General features: G+C 46.8%; 2 protein-coding genes across 2 annotated transcripts in view; one reads left to right on the plus strand and one right to left on the minus strand.

Annotated features, from left to right (window-relative positions):
- Positions 1-74: 74 nt before the first annotated feature.
- LOC125955517 (uncharacterized) lies at positions 75-5,237 on the plus strand. Its single transcript, XM_049686651.1, has 6 exons — positions 75-118; positions 2,860-2,930; positions 2,995-3,111; positions 3,186-3,420; positions 3,500-4,213; positions 4,418-5,237. Exons 1-6 carry the CDS (start codon positions 75-77, stop codon positions 5,235-5,237), a joined length of 2,001 nt encoding a protein of 666 aa, XP_049542608.1.
- An 872-nt stretch (positions 5,238-6,109) lies between these two features.
- Positions 6,110-10,099, minus strand: part of LOC125957747 (putative 1-phosphatidylinositol 3-phosphate 5-kinase) — a 6,512-nt gene continuing 2,522 nt past the window's right edge. Inside the window, exons 3-8 of the mRNA XM_049690637.1 lie at positions 9,552-10,099; positions 7,288-9,484; positions 7,047-7,210; positions 6,813-6,974; positions 6,598-6,736; positions 6,110-6,532 (exon numbers count right to left, since the gene is read on the minus strand). The exon at positions 9,552-10,099 is cut by the window's right edge and continues 313 nt beyond it. Of these exons, the coding sequence (XP_049546594.1) occupies positions 6,484-6,532; positions 6,598-6,736; positions 6,813-6,974; positions 7,047-7,210; positions 7,288-9,484; positions 9,552-10,099 (3,259 nt within the window). The 3' untranslated portion in view covers positions 6,110-6,483. The remainder of the gene's footprint in view (positions 6,533-6,597; positions 6,737-6,812; positions 6,975-7,046; positions 7,211-7,287; positions 9,485-9,551) is intronic.

Raw genomic sequence — 10,099 nt, forward strand, 5'->3', positions numbered from 1 at the left:
GCATAAGTGTTTGTGGCGATTTGTGAGGGACTTCACTCACCGAGATCACCGAGCTAGATTGTTGCTGGAGCAACATGGTTCGTACGAAGCAGCGCCACTACGGTGGTGCGACCGAAAGGTAAGCAAGCGGATTCCTTCAGACCTTCAGGCAGCACACATAAATTAGCTTGACATTTTTGCGCAACGAGACTTTATTTTAAATTATTATTTCAACACTCGCAAGTCGCTGCTACCGTTTACCAGCCCTGTACGGGGTGCGAACGATTTGAAGGGCACAGCGGCAGCAGAAGCAGCAGCAGCGCGTGCTGGGAAGCTTTATGAGCGAACTTTTTCCATGCAATTTTGATTCGTGCCCAAAGTGGGTCAATCGTGTAAGTAACATTTCCGGTCCGACTAATTGGCCCATAAGCGAAGGAAATGATGCACCCACGGCAATAAAGCGGAACCAAACGGTACTGTGTGGCACAATGGTGCAGGGACTCCCGCTGCGTTTGAGGGACCGCCAACATCATCGACCAAACAACAGTCTACTTGTGGTAAACTATGTAAGTGGCATGATAAGTGGTTGCACCAGAAACAGCAGCAGCAGATTGCAAATTCAAATTGCAAACCAACATACCAATAAGACGATCCCATTCCAGTTGGAAAGGATGCCTTTCTAGTTCCATGCATAATCAGCATGCGAAAAGCTCACGATCGACTAGAGTCATTGCACACTATGCTGTTGCATTCCTTATGATCCTCAAAAAAAATTTGAGTATTGCTGATTGATGCGTTTGGACTATGCCTCGTTTAGTCTAAAGTGGAAGATAAGTGTGCATTTTTGCGAGCGCACGCTCAAATCGCAAACCAACAGACAATAATTATAAGGCCTAGTACTATAAAACCGGATTATTTTCGGCTAATTGATCTACAATTGTAAGTTTCACGAAAAATTGAAAGATCTTCATGATCTGTTTTTTCAGTTTATATTCATCTTTAATTAGACTCGAGGATTAATAGTATTGTTATTGAATTTCTGAGCCGAATTCATAAGCGAAGCTATATTGTGTGATGATGTGTGTTCCAGATGAAAGACGGATCCTAATAAAAAAAAAACTTGATATCGTAATTGATACTCTGAGCACTCTAGGAGGTAGAATGTTCAGACTATCAAATAAGAGATCCTAGGTACAGTAGGATCTGATAGGACCTCATGGGTAAAGGAATTATGAACTGATATTTTGGTTTTCTATATAAAACGTGTTTTAATGAAGTAGTTGCAAAGCTGCCAGATTATTTTCAATTTGTTGAAGCGATCTCTAAGAATAACAGCTCTTTTACTCAACACTCTAACCTACATTGTGCCAATTTGCATGGAATTAATGCTGAAATAATCATTTTGACGATTTTCTTCACCAGGTATAATTGTTTCCCCCTAATTGTTTTATTTCCCGTTTCCTTGAGCTTTAAATTTTGAAAAAATTTCGAGCGTAGCTCCTTTATTATCTTTGAGCTATCCAAGGTGAGAATAAACGAGTCATGAACTCTCTACACTGACAATAACAATATAATTAAAAGACTACATGAACTATTATCGCAGTGTAAGGTTTACAGTTAAAATTTCCAGCGAATTTATACAGAAAATAGCTGTTAATGAAACAATAGATCAGCATGATCTGCCATATATAGTTCCAAATTACGATCCTAACATAATAAAAATCAGATAAGTAAAATTCCTAGACACCATGATTTACTCGTTTTTAATTATTTCCACCTTATAGAGATGATTGTTAATGCCAAAAGAGTAACACATTGTAGGGCATTGTGGTTGGGTTTTCTCAGTTATAATGGCTCAATGAAACATCTAATGGAATTGTTAAATACTCCATAAACTGCTTGCCGTAATGATGGTCAGACATACGATACAACACGCGGTCGAAAATGAACGAAACCGTGAAGGACATAGCTGGACATTCGAGAAGATGGCAGTGGAGATAGAGGTACATTTTGCTTGATGCCTTTCGGCAAAAATCAATGGCCACGAAGCACGCGAGGACAAATCGTTCTTTTGGAGGATATCAACTCAATCATACGGCAAATGAGTACTTAAGATTTCAAGCTGATTTGACCCTGATAAAAATCTCTTTCAGATCATTAACTTGACCCTATGCCTGTGCCTACTAAGCAAATACAATAAATATCCAAGCTGAACCTAGGTTGAGAGTGTGAACCTCTTCAATCCTCTAGTGTTCCACCTAACTTATAACTAAATGCTTCAAATGTCTAAACAAGATGGGAGAGACAGATGCCAGCAGCGCGCGAGCAGCTCATTACCATCAATCACTCGTCCGTCGCTAAAATTGAATATTTTCCCTCCTACCGAAACCGAACCATTCCACCGCAATCGGGTCGACGCTCAATGTTGGTCTCTGTAATGGATTCTCGGGTCCTATGGCATGTGCAACAAATGCCACACAAAAAATAGGCTTACGCTTTTCTGGCACCGACAACGCCTTCCTGTTCCTGTTCGGCTTGGCTGCGGTGGTAGGCCGATAGCAAAACAGCTTCGCCTTGCCAACGGGGTGGCCCCGCGTGGTGGTGTAAATAATGGCAAAGGAAGTTGCTTAGCGATACGCGCTATCGTTTATTTGGATCAATGCACAGGAACGCATCCGTTCCTGGCCAATCGAAAACGGTTTATTTGGGTTTGGGCGCGTCATTGTGGCTGGCAGAGTTCGTTGTTCGTATAAAGCTATTTAATTGTGTATCGATATGTTTACTTAAGTTATTTCTTTCTTAAGTTATTGCTTTCAAACGTGCCTGTGTACGGAGTAATCGGATTGTAAGCAAACATTGTGCAATCTCATCCCTATACAGGTCCTACAACCGTGACAATTTCGATTGGAATATATTCGTCTCCGAACCGGATTTACCACGCCTTAGAAACAGTAAGAAGTCGCCTTAGAAACAGTAAGGACACTAGTTTTAAAAACTTTCTTCCAATATCTCCAGGAACTGGCAGTTGGTGGTATACTCCGGATCGCAACTCCGTCCACCATCCGCACGAGTACATTACGGTCGATGAGCTAATCACCCATCGGAAGAGACAGTTTTCACAGGCACACGCCCGTATGTTACCCACTGTAGTCCTAGCTTTCCTTTACGGTGCAACGGAATTCTATTCCAATTCATTGTGGTTCCAGCAGAACACCTGGCGAGCAGCTTTACGCTCTACAACAAATCGGAACCATCGCTTCCGTCGGCTGTTGAGCAGCGGTCCGAGTACGCCGAGCGGTTCCAACGCCAAATTACGCCTGTCCACGAACGAACGGTCCCGCTGCGCCGAAGCACATCGCTACATATCGAACCGGGCACGATGAAGGGTTTATCGGAGAATCATGCAAAGTTTGTCTGCTACTCGCAGGACACGATTAGCAAGTAATGTCACGAGCGTTTATCGCGGTCCATAAGCGACCTCGCGATGTTCTCTTCTGATCCTTTCTCATTCGCCTACCAGATCACGTCCTCCAGCGATACGTCCCGAGGAGAGCTTCAAACTCCCGGAAGGCCGTGGTGGCAAGGGAAATGGGCTTGCTGATGCGTTCTCCGAGTACAAGTCGGCCTTTCTGCCGTACGATTTTCTGCCAAAGAGCATGGAACCACGCCACCGGAATCTGCATCGCAGGGACAAAGACAAGCAGGACGATCTCAGTGCGTCCGACTCGAAGCTGCACAACAAGCAGCAGCTGGCCCGCAGTAACCTAAGACTGACCGGTGAGGCAACGTTCGAACCCGAGTACGCCACCCAGTACCTACCGCTGGCGGCCGATAAGTCCCGCTCGACACCCCAGCTGAACAACATTGCCTTCACGGGCAACTTCTGCGAGGCACCGTCCGAGTACAAGGAGTGCTACAAGTACTACGATCACTTCACCAAGAGTGCCCCGATCCGGAAGTTCGATAATCTGAGCCTTCACGGAACGATCGAGTTTCGACCGGAGTACAAGGAAAGCTACCGAGAATTGCCGACCGGTGGACCGAGTGACCAGTGGCGATCCCAGTGCATCGTGCGGAAGGACAATCTGTCACTGAAGGGAGAGTTTTTGGGGCGCGAACCTGAGTACAGCCATAGTTTCCGCAATCCGCACATCAAGTGCAAACCGGAGAAGGCTAAACCGAAGGATAATTTTCTCGCCATGCAGGGTGATATGGATTATACACCGATGTATCGGTAAGTGCGCAATCGTGTAGGTACATTATTAATGCGAAAGGTGAACGCTTCTTACGGTATTAATAGAACGAAACTAGGGGTGACATGCGTGGCATGTGATTGGTATTAAATTTTAAATCAATTCCCAATATGAAATGCGTCCTCGACCTTAGCCGATGGTAGTCAGGTGACGCTAATCCTGAACTCTATGCCCTCTATCTGCAGATGCTCCTATATCGACTATCCCCGTACTCGGCCGTTAGTCAAGAAGCCCGTTTGCAGCATAAACCTGGAGGATGTTTATGAGAAACCACCGCAGCGACGCTCTAACCGCCGAAGTCCGTCTCCAACGAAGTACAACATTCACGCGGCCGTTTTGTCGGACGCGAAAGAGGGTTTGGATAAGTTTTACTCCCAGCCCGAGTACCGTAAGGCGCAGCGTGAGCTGATGATAAAGAAACGATCGCCACCGAAGGAACGGGGTAGCCTGTTGGCACAGCGCATTCTACAGGACAGTCAGCTTTCCACCGATTCAACAGGTCACAACAAGCAACCTACACTGCCAATCGTACAGATCGATACCGTCGGCACCAGCAGCAGTGACAACAGTACGCAGAATGCAACCGCAGCTGGTAGTACTACCGGAGCAGCACCATCCTCTTCCAGTGATGGATTAAAACCACCCGTAGGAACGAACAGCCCGATACAGCTACCGGTACGCATTGCGAAGCATGGTCGCCGGGCCAAATCACCGATCATTGCCATTCAGCGGGAGAACGAACCCGTCGTGTTCTACAAGGATCTGCACCGGAAGGCACACCACGTGCGCAACCGGACTAAGGTAATTGAGGGCAATCCGGCCTACCATCAGGCACACCATCCACCGCCACCAGTCCGTCCGGCGGCTAGAAAGCATCATCCGGCTGGGGCAGTAGACAAGGGGAAGGCCAGCACACAATCGTTTGTGGTACTGAATGCACCGGCCAAGCACCGGGCCAACCGGTGGGCTGAACCGGCTACCATCTACGATTCACATTTCTACTAAGCACCAACCGGACAGGATGGCATTTTCGATGTAGTGTAATTGAATGTTTCTAAATTATAATAAATACACAAAATGTGGATGAAGTTGGTCGTATTCTGGACTTAGCTAAAACTTGCCGCCTTTCTACAAGAATGTCACGGGAGCGTCATACATCTTATTTGATTTCCGAATGCCGTGTGACGATATTATGGGTTGGCACCGCCGTATTGCCCTAGTTTTGGTTCGCCACATGTTGCTGCCGGGGGCAGTAAGGTTGGCGAACGACTTCGATTTGTGATAACGAAAGCTTGAATCAGTACAGAAACACACACACCGCGGCCTTCGGTGCGAGGTCATGCTGAAACGTGACTTGATGGCGTTCTAATGGCTCCATTTTGGGGTAGAAATGGAGCATTCAAGTTCATGCTCAAGGTCCAGTCGATGTCGTTTTTATTAGCGGCGGTGACCGACTGTCGGCGTCTGCCAGCATTAGCATCACTATTTTGCAATTAACTGAAGTCCTTGGCTAAATGTAATGGAGTTCTACGCTTTATCTTTCGTCTGCCACCGATCTCTTTGCAAAAAGCCGTTTAATCGATCTCGTTAGATGGGCATTTGATTTTAGCGATTTGATAGCAACAAGTATCAAACGGCAGGTTGATAGACTAGATCCACGCTGTTGATAAATATTTCCATTGGATTTACGTTAACGACCCCTTGAGACTGAGTTTCATTAATGGGCAGCCCAGTGAATCCGACTAATTAATTATGTGAGTAGCCAGGTCCTAGACAGTAGTCAATTTGAAGTTTTTTTTTGCAGCATAGGGCGGACGACGTATCACGTTAATGGTCATCATATTTGCTCATCTCTTATGATTAGCATCCCTTCAGGTGCTGACGGGGCTAAGAAACGGGCACTCTGTCGTTATTTATTGTAATCTATTATCAGTGGTAATACATTTCTTTTGGAGAATACATTTGCACAAAACAAACATACAAATTAATAAGCGACCATCATACATCCAATAAGTATGATTTAAATGAGCTTTCTTTAAAAAGGTATGAGTAAAGCGTTTGTCGTTCGAGAATCGCTCTGACAGCAGCGGATCATTATAAATGTAATACAATTCTAAATTACCTGTCCCATAAAACCGAATGAATACTCCAACCAGCACAGAACCAATAAAATACGATAGGATGTGATAGGCAAAGAGGAACCGTCGGAATGCCATGTCGCTAGTGTCGTCTACATCAACGCGACGTGCTTTCACCGCTTCGATAATCCTTCCCATCGGTCGGGCACACATAGGAAATATCTGAAGACGAAAGACATGCTACGTGAGCAATTTTACTATAATATTTAAAGGACGAACAAACTTACCGTTCCATTGCCATTATGAACCGCGTTCTATACATCTTGGGCGACACTACCGTCGGTAGCTTTCCTTGTCCACCCATCAATCCAGATTGTTTGATCATTGATTCCAACTTTTTATCCAACGTGTAGGTTCGTATATAATCTGTATAAAGTCACAAAGCGTTGAACACAAACCGACCATAACAAACCATCTGTCTCAACCAACGACATCGTCTTACCGATAATGCCTATTACGAGATTCTTCTGGGTACTTTCGAGTCCTACTAGCAGCGAGTAGTCCATCACATCGTTTTTCTCAAGGAAGCAAGCGTCCCGGGTTATCGCTTCCTTCAGCACCGTTTTACTGTGGGACAGTATGTACAGTGGATTCGTCCAGGACACTGCAAGAAAGGACGGAATGGTGTTTGCAAATGAGAACAGCTTCCAGCCGAACAATCTAACAGTCTACATACTTTGTATAAAGTTTTCATCCATCAGTACCCGCTCGGCGCCGGTTTGCCGATTGGGATCCACTAGCCGGTTCCGATCGGAACCCTTCAGATCATACTTTTCGTTGATTTCCTTTCCACAAAACAGATTCTCCATCACCAGCACGGCACTTTCCACGCTCGTATTGCTAAAAATGGGAAACCAGAACAGTGTTATCATACAATACGCCCCTTGGTTAACGTCTGGCGCTACTGGAGTACTTACTCTTTCCGCTTAATGGTGATCTTGAACACGCCGAAGATTTTTGCCAACAGCGTGATTTGCTTCAGCTTGATGCACCGCTGCAGATACTCAAAGTAGTTTGGGGCAAAGTTTTCGAAAATAGTCAAATCGTTCCGTGACATCTCCTTCAGCACGAACCGGTCATCGACGGTTTTGCTAAACTTGGATCCACTCTTGCCACCGCGAGCCTCCCAGCGGACACTTTTGCTGAGCGAACGGGCAAACATCTTACGGACTACCATATCGTTCGACTCAGGCGCAACGCTCTCCGACGCTGCATCCGATACAGCATTCGGAGTGCCGTTCGAAGGGACTCCTAGAGAGGATGAATTGCTGGCAGCCGACTGGGAGGATCGCTGACTGGTGCCCGGTACTTGAGCCGAAGGACGCTTCAACACCTGACACCGGATCAGATCAAACTCTTTGGCAAAGTAGATCTTGCAGACAAAGTTACAGTTTGCATCTTGAAAATGGATCTCACTGTGGGCCGAGTTCCGGTGCTTCTTATCTTGATCGCCTTTTCCGTGACCGGACGCTGAAGCTGGATCCTCGGTTTCGTTAGAACTAACGGATTGCGATTTTCGCTTCAAGTTAGGGCTGTTGTTCTCCGGTGCTCCGATCGTAGTCACACCTCCACTACCACCACTGTTCATGTTTTCCAACATTTTCCGATACTCCTGCGACATCAGACAGTAGGATATGCAGGAGCCAAGATCCAGCTCGTTCACGACGATCGGAAACAGGCCCGGTTTCAAACAGTGATGCTCATGCGCTGGCAATGGCGAGCTTAGAATGTGCGAGTTATCGTTTGTCGAAAGGAACTGACTCAGCAATGTTTTCACCGTTTTCTTCTCGCTAACGCTATCCCGGTTGATTGGTTTCTCATCACCGATACCGACCGCCGACTTGTCATCCTCAGCATTCGCTTCCGTACTCCCACCGATCGGTTGCCGCTCTGGAGCGGTTCTCTCTTCGTCAATGGAATGTATTTCTGCAGGAACTACTGGTTCGGGTTTTTCTATAGATACATCGCTCGAAGCTGTGGACTGCTGCTGTTCGTTGGGTTGCGTTACAACCAAATCTTCCGTAGCGATGGTACCATTATCGATCGCCAGCGTGGTGTTGGCGGCGTCCGCCAAAGATCTGGAGACAGCTCCTTTTGCTTGTGTAATGATTTCGTGTAGTTTCGGTTCCCACTCTTCGATCGCTTCGGCAAGCGTGTGTTTTAGCACCACGATCGCATCGTCGATAGACTCCACGGATATCACATCTTCCGTTAACAGTTTCTGCACCTTTTCAATGCGCTGCTTGAACGCAATTTGATCCTGATTTGCTTTCTTTTTCAGTTTTGCGAACGTATCCGTATCCACGGACAGTTCGGCCAGCTTTTCCAGTATTTTCGCGTACACATCGTACCCCATCACCGCGAGGCTTTTCATCTCTTCCGTTCGCTGCTCGGTAATCGTACGGTTTGCACTGGCACTTCCACCACTAGCTGTGGTGAACACGAGGGCAATCGACATGACCGGCATCACCAGATCCCATACTTCAATGGCCGTGTACCGGAAGCTGGCCACAATGCCCTTATACGAAAAAGTCTGCTCAAAGTCACGGTGCAACGAGTGCCGGCATACCATCGCACCATCGGTGTCCACATCATCCGCAGGGCCTTCACAGTTTCGCTTTTTGTAGGCATGACCGTGGAACCGTAGCTCAAGGAATTTGGCGTACGAGTAGCACCACGTGTCGTGTGCCATCGGAACCGGTTTCGAATACTCGTTGCATACCGTACACTTCGATGAAATCAATATCGTTCCGGTATCCATTTTGGCCAGATCCTCCGCCAGCTTCACCTGAATACAACCACCCGAGTGCACGTACCGACGAACGTGGTCCATCATTGGCAGATTGCAGGACTTACAAATGTAGGAACTGCGGAAGCAATAATGCTCCAGAAACAGTCCTAACATGATATCGTTTTGTCCGTAAAACTGCATGTCCAAATAGGACGGCTGAGCGCAGAAGGTCGATGGTACATTCTCGTTGTAGTTGAAGCTACAGAACAGTACCGGTAGTCGCTGATGATTTTCGATATCTAGCGCATCCCGATACACCATCTCTTCGATGGATCGCTGAGCGACGGTCGTGGTACGACGTCTTCGATGCGATTCTCGTTTCACTACAAAAAATGAAGGAGCGTTAGTTTTGAATGTGGCATTACCTCAATCTTCGCCCGATTCACTTACTCATCGCCACCTTTTTATATCGTCCACCGGAGGCACAGTAACTGGCAAGTATCGCCTGAATTTCCTTACTATCCACCGAGGCCGTTATCTTGTGCGATACAAAGGGGTGCGGTGGTAGAAGCTGTTTTTCTTCATCCTCCAATACATTGGCCGTGTTGCCCGGCTCGTTGGATAACGATGCATAGCGATCGGGCATCGAGTTCGAACTATCGGTAGCCCACTGTCGGGAATAGTACAGTTCCTCGGGAAAGTAACACCGAAGAGGGCACTTACGGCCACTGTCCGTTTCAAGATAAGGCAGAGGAAAGCCAACGAATGGACTAATCGAGAGGATCGTTGAGCTGAGCGCTGATCGAAACCGATTATCGTTCGGAGTTTCCACTGCCAACTCGATCGAAGTGTCTTCCTCGTTAATCTCATCTGCAGCACCAATTGCTCCGGCTCGCAGCGGATCCGTCCAGTCACCGACGTTCTCACGAGTTGTTAGCTTCGCTGTTGGCTCGGGTGTTGCTGTGGATTTCGCATCAACCGAGGGTTCAGGTATGGGT

This window comes from Anopheles darlingi, chromosome 3 (genome assembly GCF_943734745.1).
Source record: "Anopheles darlingi chromosome 3, idAnoDarlMG_H_01, whole genome shotgun sequence".
Taxonomy (NCBI): Eukaryota; Metazoa; Arthropoda; class Insecta; order Diptera; family Culicidae; genus Anopheles; species Anopheles darlingi.

Excerpts from the sequence above, each read along its gene's own strand:
- LOC125955517 (XM_049686651.1), top strand. The coding sequence starts at position 75 with ATGGTTCGTACGAAGCAGCGCCACTACGGTGGTGCGACCGAAAG. Across the intron at positions 119-2,859 it reads TACGGTGGTGCGACCGAAAG|GTCCTACAACCGTGACAATT; the intron begins GTAAGCAAGCGG and ends ATCCCTATACAG. Across the intron at positions 3,112-3,185 it reads GTTTTCACAGGCACACGCCC|CAGAACACCTGGCGAGCAGC; the intron begins GTATGTTACCCA and ends TTGTGGTTCCAG.